This window comes from Mastigoproctus giganteus, chromosome 8, assembly GCF_048544385.1.
Source record: "Mastigoproctus giganteus isolate SK-2022 chromosome 8, ASM4854438v1, whole genome shotgun sequence".
NCBI classification, from domain to species: Eukaryota; Metazoa; Arthropoda; class Arachnida; order Uropygi; family Thelyphonidae; genus Mastigoproctus; species Mastigoproctus giganteus.
In genome coordinates, this window is record NC_143582.1 from 207,848,296 (window position 1) to 207,867,470 (window position 19,175).

Sequence of the window (19,175 nt, forward strand, 5' to 3'; positions counted from 1 at the left end):
GTTGGTGGACAATGCAATGCTGAGTCTATTTGGTGTGACATAAGCACTGGGAAAGGACAAAGGAAAGTAGGTGTGTGTCATAGGCCTAATGAATCTGATGAGTATAATGAGCAATTGTGCAGAGAAATAGAGTGAACCAGTAAATCAGAAAGTAATATAATGGAGGATTTTAACTTTCCAGATATTGACTGGAACTTGTGAGTTGATCACTCGCACACTAGCAAGACTTTTTTGGATTTATTGGACGACTGTTTTCTACAGAAGCATGTTTGAGAGGCAATCAGAGGGTGTAATACTCTTGATCTGATTATCAGCAGTGATTATTCGTGCATTATGAATTTGCAGGTAAAGGAACCACTCGGTGACAGTGATCACAATGTACTGATGTGGGAATTACTTAAAGATGTAACTACCATCAAGGCTAAAGGGAAGGGCTATTGCTTTCGTAAAGGTGACTACAGGGGTCTCAGACAGTTTTTAAATTCTGTACAGTGAGATCAACTGATGATGTTACCAACCTTGAATTCTAAATGGGAATCCTTCAGAGACTTAATTTTGGAGGCTATTAGGCTTTTCATTCCAACTAAGAAATACTGTTCATGATTTAAGCCTAAATGGATGTCAGATGAACTAATGAAGCTCGTGACAGAGAAGAAAAATGTATGGGATGAATATAAAGTATCACGTGACACAGAAGCCTATGGCAGATATAAACTAGTCTGTAATCAAGTCACAAAGGAGGTTAGGCAGGTGAAGGCAGATTATGAGAAATCCTTGGCAAAGAATGCAAAGAAAAATAGCAAAGAGTTCTTCACTTATGTAAACTCTAGAAGGAAAGGAATGAATCAGATTGGACCACTTAACATAGATGGGTTGACTATAGATGATCATGCTCAGGTGGCTGATAAACTGAATGAGTATTCTGCATCTACGTTCACACATGAGGAGTTATTCAATGAGGGAAGTGCCAGAACTTTATCAGGCTCTAACAGGGAGCTAAGTGATTTTATAATAACTGAGAGCAAAGTGGAGAAGTTGTTGAAGTTAAACATAACAAAAGGCACCTGGGGTGGATGAGATCTATCCAGTTATATTAAACGAGGCAGCAGAGGAAGTAAGCAAACCCTTACTTCCTCTTTCCTTGATGAGAGCTTCCTTGGACTCATGGACTAGAGGTGTGAAAATGCATCACCAATTCACAAAGGGGGTTCAAAAGGTGACACAAGTAACTACAGACCTGTTAGTTTAACTTGTGTTCCGGTGAAAATAATGGAATCACTGGTTAAAGAAGCATTGCAGGATCATCTAGACAAGACTGCAGTAATAGTTAAGACACAGCATGGGTTTGTTAAAGGGAGGTCTTGTCTGGCCAATTTGATTGGATACTATGGTGTGGTCACAAAGGAACTGAATGCCAAAAATAATTTTGATATCGTATACTTGGATTTCAGGAAAGCTTCTGATACTGTTGCACATGTAAGACTGCTGCACAAATTGGAACATGCAGCATTGGAGGCAAATTGCTGCTATGGATAAAGAGATGGTTGAGTGGGAGAAGATAGAGAGTGGTAATCAATGGACACTGCTCTTCGTGGACAAATGTTATTAGTGGAGTTCCCCAGGATCTGGTGTTGGGCCCATTGTTGTTTTGTATATTTATCAATGATACTGATGATGGTATATCAGGTTTAATTTCAAAGTTTGCAGATTATACAAAGGTTGGAAGGGTTGTTAACGACAGTATGCTACTCTAACTGGATCTAGATAAGTTGAGCAAATGGGCTGAGAACTGGCAACTGAAGTTTAACATTGACAAATGCAAAGTACTGCATATGGGCAGCAATAACCAAAGAGAAACCTACCATCTGTGTGGTCTACTCTCAGGGAAGTGGAAAATACCTGAGGGTAATTGTGCAGTAAAATATGAGATTCACTGAGCAGTGCAGATGGGCTGCCAGGGCAGGTCATGGAATTTGTCAATGATATATAGGAATTTTGCTAGCAAGGACAGGGATGGGATTATCCCATTATACAAGGCAATGGTCAGGCCACACCTAGAGTAATGTGTGAACGAGTACAAAGAAGGGCAACAAGATTGGTGAGGGGAACAAAGGGGTGCTCTTATCAAGAAAGGCTTAAGTTCTGCAAATTGCAGCACCTGTAAAATAGGCACCTGTGAGGTGATCTGATTGAGGCGTATAAAGCCTTGAATAGGTTGAGCAAGCTGAATGCTAGTGGGATGCTTCCTCTTGCTCAGATCAAGAACCTGAGGGGGCATAGATTCAAATTGAGGAAAGACAATTGTAGAATAGATGTGCGGAAATTTGCCTTTAGCCAGCGGGTGGTTGATTGGTGGAACAGACTTCCATCTTTTTTTTGTGGAAGTTGATAACCTAAATAAATTTAAGGCTGAGAGTTAGATAGGCATTTGGAAAGAAACGGAGGGGTGAAATGGGAGGTTTTTTTTTTTTTTTTTGCCGATGCTGCATAAGCTTGCTTTCTCGCATCGTGTGCCTGTACTAATGCTAATGAGTTTTCCAAGTCTTTTCAAAGTTTTTATGAATGCTGTACTAAGTATTTCAGTCCCTTGGATTCTATATTAAGGGAAATGGTTAATAAACATGTTGACCTATTCTTTTTCTTTGATTTCAATCTCATTACATTCTTACTGCATTGTATACATTATAAATTTATAAATTAAGTATATTTAACATTAAAAAGTATACTGAATTGGCGTTATTGTGGTCAGTTATTGCATTTTATTATATTTTTTGTATAGCAGCAAGAATTTCATCAGTATTTGGTGACCAGTTTTTAGTTAACTAATATTCTATTTTTATATTATTCAGTAGCCAACTTATAGTTAATACAGTATTTTTACTTCAGATATCCATAATACTGATATTTCACTCTTCATATTTATTCAATATAATGAGTTATTCCAATTTTATATAATTTTTCTTCTTTAAATCATAAATTTAGGTTGTTTTTTCGCTGACTGTAATATCTAAATAATTTTTAGATATTAAATTATAATATAATGTTTGTTGTGGATATAAAAGTCCATCTTTTAAGAAGTTATCATTTGGCATTCAGTTTTTACAATCCTTATCTTATACAGTATCTCCTGATTTTTACAATCCTTATCTTATACAGTATCTCCTGATTTTTAAGCATTCAGTTTTATGAACAAGAATTTTTTACAGCCCATATTCAATTTGCAAACTTAAAAGTTTGAGCTTATGAACTCACCTTTTTTCACAACAAATGAGAATGAACTACTTTTACATATTTAAACAATACTGTATAGATATGTACAGTAATACAGATATATGTTGTAAAATAATTGTTTCTACTATGATATTTTCTTAGATTTTTGTTAATTTTTAAGGTTTGTTGAGGCATTAGATCATTTGAATCAGGGCCATTTTTGTGAGATAACGGCATGAAAATAATAATAATTTAAATATTTATTCAGTATTATTTAATGATGTATGTACAATCATTTTAGTGCAAGGGGTCCAGTTATTATGTCATTATGCCAGCTCTGTATAGCACAGAAACTCTCAAATTCGCACAAACTCTCAAATCTGGCAACTAGATTATTACGAGATTTTGGAATAATCTTTTTTGACACTTATTGCATTAACTATTAATGTGAAATATAATATATTAGAATGCACTTTCTTTTTATACTAAAAAATAAAGAAAATAGAGATAATAAAAGCTATATATGCATTAAATGAATAATGCATTGCTCAGTGGCTTCCATGGATAATTTTGCTACTCTGATACTAACAAAAATTATTCTAATTCTAACAAATATTATTCTAATTTTTTGGCATGCATTCTCTGATTATTCTATTATATCTATACCCAATTTGCAAACTATTTCTCGGTGTTCATAAATCAGGATATTATTGTATGCTATAATTAATATTTAAATTCTTTTTTAAAAAATATTAAATAATTTTAAGTCTGATTTATTTGCTTTTGACTGAAATTCAGGTGTAATTCGCCAATATGCCAATAAATAAGGTATATCAAAAACTTAATAAGTAGAAATAATATATGAAAATGGAAGTGAATTGTTTAGTCTTATTATATTTATTACTTTATTTGCCCTTTCAAACTAAATATATAAGCTAGGAATAATCCTACTGAATTAATATAGTTTCTAAATGACATTACACTGGTTCAGATTGGTTAAAAAATGCATTAAATGTTACTTTAGCAAAAAACAAAGCAGATTATTTATTAAATACATTTATGTACCAAAGATATTATTTGAAAATTGTTTTCCTGAGATGTTATTAGTCACTCTGATGTAGTGCAATTGCATATGAAAATCAGTGCCATTATGGAAGAATTAATATTTTTTATATTGCAGCTCTGGTTCAATAAAGAAACTTAAAGATCTAATATTTACTGTACATTTACTGTCTTTTGGACATTGGGGAAATTTTTTGTAGTTATCTCCCATCCTTAGATGAAGTAATATCTATAACAAATAAAAATTAAATATCTGTTACAACTAGGTTTTCTACTGAATTAAGTTTATGTTCAACTGCTTCAATAATTATCCTCAACTTCTTTTCTGAAACTGAATATACATTGTCATATATTGTTAATATTAAATGTTTTCTTCTTTCACACAACTCTTTAACAATAATATTTTAAATGCAACTCTTCTTTAAAGTTGAAAAATAAAGAAAGCTGTACCTCCAAATTAAGAATAAATACAAGAAAGCTGATGGAAACACACAAAAGGATATTGGGTTTTATAAATTCATATAAAATTTTTCTTGAATGGTAAGGGCCCAGTATACAAAGGAGTTGTTATGATACAAGTGTCAATTATTTAGTACTTGCATAATAACACCTGGGTGATGATGCTATTTTCTGTGAATGACATCATACAAGTGTTGTGAACAGCATCACAGGGCATTATTCATAATGAATAATGCCCTGTGAGTCAAAAACTGATAAGCTTGATCTTCACATTTGATCAAGATTATCTTGTTCTTTTTGGAGAGTCTTGGAGAAGATGGAGTCTTACACTGAGGACTGAGATTTTGTTTCTAGATCATAGCCATATACCCATGATCCATCACCATTAATGATTGGTTTTTGGTTTGGTTTTTTTTTTTTTTTAGGAGCATTAGCAACTAAGGCCATATTGCTCCGGGGATATGCGGTGGTCATTCCCTGACCTTTCCACATCCTCCGTATTTGGTGGTCACGGGCTCGAACCCCGGTCTAATCAAGAAGCGTGTACAACGCACTGCCACTCCTGCCCACCTGGCTATGGAGGTGCCACCATTAATGATGGAAGAAACAAAGTGTGTCAGCAGCAGCATGTCGATGATGATCTTGACATATTAGTACTCACCAATTTCTGTAATCATTAGTGAAAATGCGAGGCACAAACTTGCCTGAAATGTTGTTAAAATTGACTGATCCATCAGAAATAGCAATTTCAGTAGCAACTTCACAGATAAGTTAAATGTTGATTTACCCCAATCAGATCATGAACATGAGTAACTAAACCAATCAGTTTTGAAGTTGAAGGCAGCCAGAGTGAGAATCATCTTCAATGGACAAGAGGCTCTCTTTAACTCTACAAATCACTGAAAAGTCTGAACAACATGCAGCATCTTCTCCAAAAGCTCAGTAAAATCGCTTATTTTAAAATGCAAAAAAAAACACATAAATCACCTATTCAACCTGCGCTAATTTAAACTGACTGCAGATAAACAGGTGAGTCATATGTTACTACATCTAGATGAGTTACTGAAAGTGTTGCAATAAGTTACAATGTGCTACATCACCACAATTTCAAGATACAGAGTCAATCCTCAAACTTTTTGATGATATCTCATTAACACTATTAAAATCTGTAAATCTAGACAAAAATGTGATATTAAAAAGGAAAAAACTCCAATTAAAATGTAAATGATTTCTATTATCATTCATCCCTGAATTTTCTAAAGGACTTGCTACTAAGAAGAAAAGCTCCATGGTGTTCTGTAATCATATGGAAGTTACCCTGTAGCTTATGGCATAATTATATATCATCTAAATTTTAATTATATTATTAATATTATTATAGTCTGTAGATGCAATGTCACACATGTAGGAAAAAATCATAATATATGTCTATTTAGGCATATTTTTTATAATTTGAATATATCCCCCCCCCCCCACACACACACACACATTTTCTGAAAGGAAAATTGGGATAATTGTGTATGTCCATCACTTTCTCATAATAATCAAAGTGTTAAAAAAATATATATCTCTCTGAGTCAAAATGTAATAATATAAATAACATCTTCTGACTCAGAATTTTAAGTACAATTTTAAACTTAAACATAAAATCCAAAATCTGATTTCAGTATCATATACTACAGACATGAAATAAAATTTTAAAACTAATGCAAAAAGTAATTCTCAAAATGAAATATACAAAATTAATAGCTATATAATATAACTGTAAACCTTGTACATAAAAATATATCACATCAAATGTATTCTCAAAATATTCACATAAAGAATGCTTTTATAAAGTGTATCACAAAGTGTAAGCACAAATTGTAAAAATGTGTGTTCAAAATATAAAAACAAAAATAAAAACACTTAAATATCACATCAATATATCAAAATTTGTATCATAATACAGCTCTGAACTGCAAATGGTTAAAAGATATTTTAAATAAAACAGCATAAATAAAGACATTTTTATCTTTATAAATAATTTATAATGGCAATATCATATATATATAATAAATAAATAATAAAATATATGACAATCTCATCACAAAAAAACTGTAAAATTTCATGAAAATTTTCAAAGGAATTCTATTTTATATTTTATATCTTTATAATACAGAATATCAAATTCCCAGTGTATTATAGAATAGTATAATAATTATTTACAAAAAGCTTTGTCTAAAAACTTCCTAGTATTTGCATTGCCTAATGTAATGTAGTTATATGGGATAGTGTAATAATAACTCAAAATATTTAACATCTGACAATCATGGATAAAAGCGAATCTTGCAAAGTAGTAAGTGAGACCTTTGTCTCACTTACAACTTTGCAAGATTCAATTTTATCTTATTATCTTAATATAAAGATATATTAATTTTTATATATCTTATATATTAATAAGAAGAATAAATAATAAAGCTGTTTATTGTTAAATGATCATAAGTTGTCTTTAAAACACGTTTAACAAAAGGCAATTGACTTCAATTCCTGAATTTGTGTTAATGGTTTGGTTGTAGTTATTTATGGTTGTGGTTTTGTTATATTGAATTAGCAATGCTACCCTGTATTGTATGGAATTTTTATTGTTATCCACAGTGGTGAATCTATTTTTAAAAATAATCCTCTGACCCATTTTCTAATAATGCTCGTCTTACATGTATCAGTCTTAATAAACTGTACATCTTTCTCATTCTTTTATTCTTTCTTCAGTGGACTTTTAGACTGACCTAAATAGATATACTGATATTTCCAATGAAGTTAATATATTGTTCATCTGGTAACACCTTTTTTATTGTAAATGCTTAAATGATATCTTCTGGCAATACAATTCACTTTAGCCCTCAATTCAGTACAGATTTTTTTTTGAGTTGGTTTAAAAATAAGAGAATATTAAAATTGGTAATAATAATCTCGTTAATAATACTGGCTGGCTAAGTTTACCTATGGATTTTTCTGGAGATACTTTTTCAATTCTTCTCTTTCATATATTATTAAAAAAGTTGTGGTTGAGAGCTCTAATTGTAGTCATTGCCTGAATGGGTGACTGGAGTGATAATTTAAGACTTTTCCCAAATCAATCAGTTTGATTGTTAGACTACTTTTTTTTAATGGCCATCTAGGAAGAAATAAATACATCTCTTGCTAACCACTAGTCTCAAGTTGATTCCAGGATGATAGTTGCTGGGAATGGATAGAAATTTGTCCAACTTTTTGTGGTCACAATGTATTTATTCATAAATACATGTTGCCACTATATATCTCAGCCATCAGCCAAACTGAAGTCTGATAATAATGTAGATGGGGGTAATAATGTAGATGAGTTTATGCCTCACTTCAGACATGGTTGGGGGATGATCAGTACATATCCCAAGAGCTTCCTAAGCATGCTCTTTAGGACTGAGGTTGGGAGACCACATTGGCCATGCCAGAGAAATAACAGTGTCATCTCCAGATAATAGTCAACCGGTCTGGCCATTCTGTAAGAAAACAGTGTCCGTTTGTTATTCGGTTTTTAGGAGCATTAGCAACTAAGGCCATATTGCTCCGGGATATGCCCGTATTTGGTGGTGACGGGCTCGAACCCCGGTCTAATCAAGAAGCGTGTGCTACGCACTGCTGCTCCTTCTCACCTGGCTATCGAGGCGCCTACAGTGTCCGTTATTGTGTCTTATATCAGTGTAATAATAGGAGACAAATTCATCTCACGTGAAGAAGTGGTCCCCTATCACACCATTAGCATGATTTACGCCATACACCCCTTACAAAAAATGTTCCCAACCCCTTATGCAAATTTCACTTATAAGGTTCAAAATGTCTCTATATGTGTCCCCCAAGCACATACAGGTTGATGCCTCACTTCAACAAGAGTTGACTCTCTGATGTTACTGGGGAAATGCATACTCTATGTGTGTGGGTATTTTAAGCAATCTGGACTTATCAGTTTATTTATTATTTAAATAATATAATGGTTTGAATCTGTAAAATGCCATCTCTCTCTCCTCCCCATATATATATATATACACACACTACTAGTCATTTTGCATAGAGGTCACCTTCTTTACATGGTAGAGACACTCATGGATGTTTCTGTGACAGCCCTGAAATCTGAATGTAATTTTGATTATTGTTAGCAGTGCTCAGAATAGAATGGAGTGCAACAGAATGCTGTTCAGGTTCATCATGCATCAGTAATACCATTTATATGTACTTGGTTAGTAAAAATAAGATATTTTATTAATGAGTATTTCATTTCAATCCCTATTCATCAGACAATATCTTCATTCAAGGTTACTTTCTTAGGCCTACTTTCACCAATTCTGGTACCATTCTGTGATCCTTGTAGCATATTAAATCAGTTTGAAGATATGTTACAAAATGGTATATTGCTTAAGTTCTGGAAACCAGCATATGCGGCAGGTAAGATTCTTGTAAATGAACTTTAAATTTTGAATGGTATTCTGTTATGTTCATGACTGTGATAAAGAGACCTTTTTATGCTTTCAGAATACAGAATGATAATTTATTTAATTAGAGTGTATTCATCATGTTCTTTTGTTAGATGGAAAAATTGGGAAAACTCACTCAGAATTTTTATAATGACCAGGTCAGGAATTTGGTAAATTCAGAATGAAATCTGCAGGTGAAAAGAGGAACAAATTGAAGGCCCTTCGAAAGAAAGCTGACCTTGTCAGTTATTCTGTTTTCTTAATTTTTCCTACAATCTGTAAATTTTCCCAGCAAAAATTTAGTGAAACAAATACTTGAATTTTAATTACTTTTAAAAAGTAATTAAAATTCTTTTAGTTAGGTAAATATCATCATAAAACCAATCTAAGAAAAAGTAAATAAAATATAATATAGTCTTCTATATGTGTTCCTTTTGTTAAATACAAATTTATTTTCAATGTAGTCAAATTGAAATAAGACATAACATCTCAAATTAATTTAATCGTATAATCAGTGAATTTTATGAGCTGAGAATAATAATTCCACTTACGTCTTGGTGAATGCTTCAAAACAAGTCTATAATCATCATGACGTGGCCGTACCTCCAGAGTTGTAGTGCAGTGAGCTTCTCCCAGAGCATTTCTAGCATAAACTTCTACTTTACCTTGATCATACTGTCTACTCTTGGGAATGTCCAGATGATATATACCATCATAAGTAAGTCTGTAACGGGAGCCCTAGAAACAGCAAGGTTTATAATTTAGTAGTTTTTCACGGAATTTAGATTTCTTTAATGATCATGCTTATACCATGTGAATATTAAGATAGTTTATTTAGCTATTAACTAAATCATTATATATTAAGGTAGGGTTTCAGGAACTTTGCCGGAACTTATGCTCAAGGTCATACATATACTGTTGCCAGCTTTGGCAAGGTTCCTGAAATGTTATTAATGTATAGTGATTTAGTTAATAGTTAAATAAACTACCTTAATATTCATGTGGTATAAGAGTGGTCATTATAAATATCTAGATTCCATGGAAAACTGCCACATAATGTCCTTCTACAACTATATTAGTAGTTTTTACCTCAATATTTTTTTATTAAAAATGTATTTCATTGTGTAAATGTCTCTGTTTATGTAAGGCTACCCCTACGCTTTAAATCAAAATGTTACGTAGTGTGTTCACAGCATCTAGCTGTGTAATGATATTGATAAAGGTAGTAGTAGCAGTAGCAGTGACATATGATGCAAGAAAGCAAGTGTATGAGCTTATGCAGCATCAGCCAAAAAAAAAAAAAAATCACACCATTCCCTCCAAATGCCTGTCCAGTTCCTCCTTAAATTTATTCAACCTATCAACTTCCACGACAGGTATATCAGGCTTAAGGTCGAAGTTTTAAGATGATACAAAGATTGGCAGGTTTGTTAATGACAGTGTGCTACTGCAACGGGATCTAGAAAAGTTGGGCAGATGGGCTGAGAAGTGGCAACTGAAGTTTAACATGGACAAATGCAAAGTACTGCATATGGGTAAAAGTAACCCCAAAGTAACATACCAACTGTGTGGTACTACACTTAGGGTGATAGAAAATGAAAAAGACCTGAGAGTAATTGTGCAGTCAGATATGAAGTTTTCTGAGCAGTGCAGACAGGCTGCCAGAGCAGGTCACAGGGTATTGTCAATGATATACAGGAATTTTGCTAGTAGGGAAAAAGAGGTAATTATCTGTTTGACTAAGGCAATGGTTAGGCTATGCCTTGAGTACTACGTACAGGTCTGGAGGCCTCATTTTAGGAAGGATGTAGAGTTGCTAGAATGAGTACAAAGAAGGGCAACAAGACTGGTGAGGGAAACAAAGAGGTGGTCTTACCAAGAAAGGCTTAAGTTTTGCAAATTGCATCATCTGAAGACTAAGCACCTGCGAGGTGATCTGATTGAGGTTTTATAAGGCCTTGAATGGGTTGAGCAGGCTCAATTCTGATGGGATTCTTCCTCTTGCTCAGATTACGAACCTGAGGGGACATAAATTCAAACTGAGAAAAGACAATTATAGAATAGATCTGTGGAAATTTGCCATTAGCCAGTGGGTTGTTGATTGCTGGAACAAACTTATATCTCTCATTGTGGAAATTGATAGCTTAAATAAATTCAAGGAGGAACTGGACAAACATTTAGAGGGAATGGATGTGTGAAATGGTTTTTTTTTTTTTTTTTTGGCTGATGCTACTTAAGCTTGCTTTCATGCATCATATGTTTCTACTAATGCTAATTACCAGATTTACTTCATAAATAACTTTTTCTAAAGTCAATTTAGCTTTGTTATTAATCTATTTCAGGCTTTTTTTTTGCAGTCTTTGATAGCCACACTCAGATGTCAGAGGCATTTTTACATCCAAGGTGAATAGAAAAAAACACTGTTTTATACCAAATAATGAGATATTAATGAACATAAAAAGATTTTATGATGGTTATGGATCATTTAAATAATTTGAAAATTATTTAAATGACCATAAATTTTCATGCATATCAATGTTAGTCATTACATTCAACATACTTCTTCTGACACTACATCAATGCCTGGATTCCTCAGAAGTTGTGTGATTCCTGTCAAAGTCATTTGTGCACCATCACCTTGACCTCTTCATCTGAAAAGAAGTGAAACCCCTCTTTTAGTAACCAAAAAAGGTGACAATCATGGGCTCTAAGTCTGGTTTGTTGTTTGTTTGTTATTTAGTTTTTAGGAGCATTAGCAACTAAGGCCATATTGCTCCGGGATATGCGGTGGTCATTCCCTGACCTTTCCGCATCCTCCGTATTTGGTGGTGACGGGCTCGAACCCAGGCCTAATCAAGAAGCGTGTGCTACGCACTGCTGCTCCTTCCCACCTGGCTACGGAGGCGCCTCTAAGTCTGGTGAATATGAAGGATGGGACAGGTATAATCATGCTTTGAGCACACGCCTGAGAACAGGTGTTTCTTTCAAATTGCTGGCTTTAAATGGTTCATGAACACAGTACAGTATCTGCAACTCATTACTGTTTATCCTCTCTCTAGACAATTTTCTAGAATCATTTCATGATACCACAATACAGTGAGTAACACTTTGCCAGTTAATGCTTGGTTATTGACTTTTTTTCAGTCAAGGTGAACTTGTATGGTGCAACCCTGAACTCGCACATTTGCTTTGTAGTGTGTAGTACTGCACCCAAGATTTATTTTCAGTCACTATATGCTCTAAGAGGGCATCTCTTCATACTCATGCCATCCAAAAAATATGGAACACACATTAAGTGCTTTTCCTTTAACTCTGGTGTCAAAGGCTGAGGAATCCATTGAGCACACTTTTTTTTGAAAATGTTTAACTCCTCACTAATGAGGAGTTAAACAGTATGAGCTGAAACAAAACCAATCTTATGCACTATGACAACTTCCTCAATAGTAATGTGACAGTTTCCTTATATGAATTCTTCCACTGCCACTGTGACTTCCAGTGTCACAATACAATGTGATTGCCCGGTTGAGGAGAATCGATACCATTGTTAAATTTATTCACCCACTCGCAGACTTGCTGTTGACTTGTGCACACTCAACCATACTAAGCCAATGTTATGCAATACATTCAGCAGATATTTTTCTTTTTGGATTAAAAAACTGGATTACAGAACACTGCTACTTTGTTGAATGACTGTAAGAGTGCTGCCATCTTGAAAATTACATAGCAGACACTCATACAGCATACAGTGCTATGTGAGTGCTCAGTGTTGCCAACAGACTTTGATCAATAATCTGACCACAAGATTATCACTAGTTTTGCATAACATGCATTTTATGGTGGTTTTGTGGGTTTCATTCAAATGATATTTGTATTTTATATACTTATGTATGTAATAACTTACACACTACTGCTCTATTATGAGTAATAATAGTAGTATAGAACTATTATATTACTGATAATAGTGGTGTTAGCAATATCATTATGACTGATAATGCAATGCAATTTTGTTCAATTCAAATGTCAGTAATAATAATAATAATAACAAGAATTTACAAACCGAGATAACAGTGTTTCCATTTAAAACCCAAGCAATGCGAGGCTTAGGATTGCCCATTACACGGCACTGGAATTTAGCCCATTCTCCTTCTGTAACTACTTGAGGTTCTGGTTTCATTATGAATACTGGTTTAGTTCTTTCTTTTGGAACTTCCTCTATCTCTTCCACTCTGTAATTAAAAAAAAAATAATAAAAAATACAGATATATATATATATATATATATATATATATATATATATATATAGATATGCTTCTGTAATTAAAATCATTTTATTGTGATAACAATTTTTATAATCTTTTAAAACAATTAAGTTTTTTATACAGAAAAAATATATAAATAAATGCCAATTTCTTTATTTAACAAATTAGTTTTCTTTCTACAGAGGAAAGAAATATTTCTGATCTGGTCATCAGTAATTGGAGAAATGCTTGAATTCCACAGATAAATGAAATCAGGAAAGGTGACAGTAGTTATATTTTTAATTTAATTAATTAACTTATTTACTTATTTATTTTTGTCTGGTACTAGATAAGCTTGTTTCCTTCCATCATTTTGAAAATCCTGATACTATTATTAAATATTCCACTCGGGATAATTTTCATTTATAAAGAGTAATGGATATAGACTATCAAAAATTTTCTTGTCTTGTGAACACAAACTAAATAGCACTTTCATTTGAAGTGAATCACTGTTACTTTACCAAGACTAGCTTTGGTAAAATTCTTTAACATCTTCTTGAATGAGTTTCCCAAACAAGTGTGGACTCCCTGTAATGACATTTCAATAGAGTTGGAAATTTTCTGAGCAGTGCAGATGGGCTGCCAGAGTAGGTCATGGGGTCTTGTCAATGATATATAGAGAAATTTTGCAAGCAGGGATAAGGAGGTGATTATCCCCTTGTATAAGGCAATGGTGAGGCCAAACCTTGAGTACTGCACACAGGTCAGGAAGCCTCATTTTAGGAAGGATGTAGAGTTGCTAGAATGAGTACAGAGAAAGGCAACAAGACTGGTGCTCTTATGAAGAAAGGCTTAAGTTCTGCAAATTGCAGCTTCTGGAGACTAGGCACCTGCAAGGCAATCTGATTGAGATGTATAAGGCCTTGAATGGATTGAGTAGGCTCAATGCTGATGGGATTCTTCTTCTTGCTCAGATTACAAACCTGAGATGGCATAGATTCAAACTGAGGAAAGACAGTTGTAGAATAGATGTGCGGAAATTTGCCTTTAGCCAGCAGATAGTCGATTCCTGAACAAACTTCCATCTGTTGTTGTGGAAGTTCACAGCTTAAATAAATTAAAGGCAGAACTAGACAAACATTTGGAATGAATGGATCAGTGAAATGGGAAGTTTTTTTTTTTTTTTTTTGGCTGATGCTGTATAAGCTTGCTTTCTTGAATCATGTGCTAATGTTAATGCTAATGCTAACATGGGTATATGAAATAACTTTCCAAATGACCCTAATGTAATTGTTTTGTACATACGTGCTCTTTAACATTAACTGCTTGTTATTTTGACTTGGTTGATCATCATTAAAGTAAAACTATTGTCAAAAATTAAATCAGTTTAAAAAAAAAACATGTAGAAAAAACCTGTGAAAAAATTGTGTTATATTTCTTTAAATTAATAATATCCTGTACATCTATTTATGCATAACTTAAATTTCACTTCATCAACTTGCAGGTGATGAACAATGCAAACAGGCTATGACAGCTCATGGGTTTTTTCCAATGGTATATAGAAATTTTACCAACAGGAATAAGTATGTGATTACCATGTTATTTAAAATAATGGTCAGGCTTTATCTTGAGTACTGCATACAGGTCTGGAAACCTTATTTCAGGAAAGATGTGAATCTGTTGAAACAGGTGTAGAGAAGAGCAACGAGATTAGTGAGGGGAACAAAAGGGCACTCTTAAATTGCAGCATCTTGAGACTAGGAACCTGCAAAGAGAGCTGATTAAGGTGTTTAAGTCTTTGATTGAGGTGTTCAATGCTGATAGAATCCTGCCCCTTGCTCAGACTATGCACACATGAGGGAACATAAATTCAAACTGAGTAAGGATGGTTGCAGGGTAGATGTGCAGAAATTGCCTTCAACCAGTGGGGTGGTCACTTGTTGGAAAAAATTCCCATTTGGTGTTGTAGAGGTGGGTAGTTTGAATATATTCAAAAAAGAACTGGATAAACTGTTAGCAGGGATAGACAGGTGATATGGAAAGCATTGGCTTCTTTTTTTTTTGCCTGATACTGTATAAGCTTAATCTTTCTTCATTCATTTGCCATTATTAATACTAATGCCAACTTCTGGATTTAAATTCCAAAGAATTTTGCTTTTGTAAAGTGCAAATCAGACAACAGTGGTTGAAAGGTGCAATATCCTCATCCAGTTTTCCTCATTTGTCCTCATCCTGAGGGCAGCTCAGGGGTTCTATCTATGATGCACAAGAATTTTGCTAATAGGGACAAAGTGATGATTATCATTGTACAGGGTAATGGTTAGGCCACATCTTGAGGTGGACAGGTTAATTTTAGGAAGGATGCAGACCTATTAGAAAGGAAGCAAAGAACAGCAACAAAATCAGTCAGAGACACAAAATGGCACTCTTACGAAGAAAGCCTTGAGTTTTGCAAATTGCAGTGTCTGGAAACTATGAGACCTGGTTAAAGTGTTTAAAGCTTTAAATGGATTGAATTAATTAAATACTGGAAGCATCCTTACTCTTTTTGGACAAAACACACACAATGAGACATTAAATTTGAGTAAAGATGCTTACAGAATAGATGTTCAGAAATTTCCTCTCAGCCAGAGTCTAACTGATTGTTGGAATAAAATTTTATCTGGTGTTGTGGAAGTTGATAATTTGAATAAATTTTAAAGGAGGACTGGAAATTTGGACAAATTATTAGAATGATGGATAAACAAAGTATATATACAGGGTGTCTCAAAAATATTGGTACAAACGTTTAGGAGAGGTAGGTAACATCTAAAGGAATGTGAATCGCATAGGAACCCATAACTGTAAACGTCACCCTAAGTCAGTACACAGTGCTGTTCATCAGTTCGCGAGAGGGAAAATTTCTGGTTTACTCATTCGAGCAGTAGTCGCCGCAAGAAGAGCACGCATCGATATACGAACTGTGAGCTGGCAGACATGCACCTAGTGTATAGATTAGCAGATGGCAATGGACGAGCGACTCAACGAATTTATGTAGAACGCTTCCCAGACAGACATGTACCGGACCACCGTTTGTTTGTGCATGTTCATCAAAATTTGTGCGATTATGGATCATTTAGAGGTAACAGGAGTAGTGCGGGCAGACCACGTTCGACACAAACTCCCACCAAAGTGGGAAAAAAAGTGTGTTGAATGCCGTCCAGAATAATCCTACTACCAGCACACGTGCCATTGCCTCTGCCTTAGGAGTGTCTCGTTGTAGTGTACAGCATGTCTGGCACAATGATTCCTTACACCCCTTTCATCTACAAAGGGTTCAGTTACTGCTCCCCCAAGATCATCCTGCACGTGTGGCTTTTGTGCAGTGGTTTCTCCAAGAAAGTGTTCAAGACTTGAATTTTCCAGTCTATGTTTTGTTCACAGATGAGGCTTATTTCACATGGGAAGGCTTATTCAATCAGCACGATGCTCATGTGTGTGCTCACGACAACCCACACGGTGTGCACCCCATGCAGCACAATATCGCTTCGCAATAAATGTGTGGGCAGGTATGGTCGGTGACTAAGCAGTCACCGACCATACCTGTTACCATCCAGCACGAACTCCGCTAAATATCGGATCTTTCTTGAACAAGTTCTACCAGGATTACTTGACGATGTTCCAGCAAATGTGAGATGCAACATTTGGTTTCAACATGACGGGGCACCTGCCCATTATGGAAGGTGTGTTCGTGACTATTTGAACAGGCGTTTTGGACGTCAATGGATTGGCCGTGGTGGACCCGTTGCCTGGCTCCCACGCTCACCTGATTTATCGAGTTTTGATTTCTTTCTGTGGGGGGGGGGCCCTCAAATCTATCGTGTATAAATCGCCTGTGGAGACGGAAATGGATCTCGTGGCGAGACTCGTCTGCGCTGCTGCTATTGTTAAAGAAACTCCAGGTGTGTTCAACCGTGTTTGCCAATCCATGCTGTGTCGGTGTAACACATGCATCGTGTCTCATGGTGGAACCTTCAAGCATCTGTTGTAACATCATAAAATGCATCCATCTCATACTCCGTTGTTAATATTATGTCAAATAAATGTTTGCCATTAATTACTGTCTTGTGTCATTTCTGCTTCTTGTGCCTCTGCTACTACTTTCCCGTGACATTTCCGGTTATGGGTTCCTATGCGATTCACATTCCTTTAGATGTTACCTACCTCCCCTAAACGTTTGTACCAATATTTTTGAGATACCCTGTATATTTTTTAATGGCTGATACCTGCATAAGCTTGCTCCCTTACATCATTTTACCACTACTACTGCCCATACTAATCTTCCTGTATTACATCCCAATTTTAGAACATATGTACGTACCAAGACTGGGGTATAATGACTCATTTACCTGATGGCCTAAGCGGTATGGGAATGAGAAAAGTTGGGACCATTGGTTTAGAGGGTTAAGTTCTAATATCCCACCCATTCTAAAATTCCCAAATATAGAAATGAATTCTAAAATCCCATTCTTAAATCAAATGTTTAAAGTACAAAAAGCTCTTTTTATCACCTATTCCATTGGTAATATCATTAATGCAACAGTTACATCTAGACTGTCATCTGAATGAAATATGGCAAAGTTAAAGGTTAGATTTTATTGCTCATTCTATGATGTAACTGTGAGTTGTCTCATGTTATATATTCATTATTATCCGACGAAGATACAATTTAGAATCCATAAAATTATAAAACAATAACGGGAAAAGGGAGGAGAGAATGTACTTAGAATGTATTGCCTCATCTCACCCAAATCAAGTTATAATTTAAATTTGAAACTATATCTTTAGAAAATTGTTCACCTTTGCCAAGATGCTTCCATTTCTGCAATTTTTTGGACTCCACCTTCCATTGATTTTGGTAATTGTGTATGATACTCCAGTGGTGGTTTACCTGAAATTTTGAAATACATGGTGGTTAATGTTCCATTAAATAGAAAGAAATACTTTTATTGTAAATAGGTACAGCAAAATGTACAAAATGTACAAGGGCTCTTCAGTAAAAAATTATCATAATATTTTTTTTCACAACATGCCTTTATTAAATGAAATGCACTTACTCCTATGTTTCTGCCATTCTTTAAAACATGGTGGAAGCCATTTTTTGGCATGCATTTGAGAATCACTTCTAATGTCTTTAAAACTTTTTCTGACAACTGGAAACATCTTCCTCTCAACTCCTTTAACTTTGAAATAAAAAAAAAATCACAGGGTGCAAGGTCAGGGCTGTAGTGCAGATGAGGAACACATTTGACATTAATGCTGGCTAAGTAGTTGATGACAATATGAGCACTGTGAGGTCTTGCATTGTCATGATGCAGCAACCACCCACCCATGTGCAGTTGTGGTCACTTGCAACTAATGTGATTCTGCAAAGCATGCAGTACAGTTTTTTGGTAAGGTCCCATAATAGTCATATGACATTGTACAACATTCTCATAAACCATTCCTCGAAAAAAGAGATCACCATAACCTTTCCTGCAGAAACCACACAACTTTTGCTTTCTTTGGTGTTGGTGATGATGTAAACTTCCAAACAGAGAGTTGTTGCTTACTCTCTGGGTCAAAATGATGCCATGTCTCATCTGCCGTTATCACCTCTTGCTGAACCTCACCATTTTCAGTAACTGTCCATTGCAGCTCCTGACAAAATTACTGTTGCTCAGGTGTGAGTATACTGTCT

The 19,175-nt window shown here is 34.7% G+C and overlaps 1 protein-coding gene across 1 annotated transcript in view; it reads right to left on the reverse strand.

Moving 5' to 3' along the window:
- Window positions 1-19,175, reverse strand: part of LOC150082232 (uncharacterized) — a 1,008,282-nt gene that overhangs the window by 371,508 nt on the left and 617,599 nt on the right. Inside the window, exons 100-102 of the mRNA XM_090379191.1 lie at window positions 18,296-18,386; window positions 13,276-13,444; window positions 9,770-9,956 (exon numbers count right to left, since the gene is read on the reverse strand). Coding sequence (XP_090235317.1) covers window positions 9,770-9,956; window positions 13,276-13,444; window positions 18,296-18,386 — 447 coding nt within the window. The remainder of the gene's footprint in view (window positions 1-9,769; window positions 9,957-13,275; window positions 13,445-18,295; window positions 18,387-19,175) is intronic.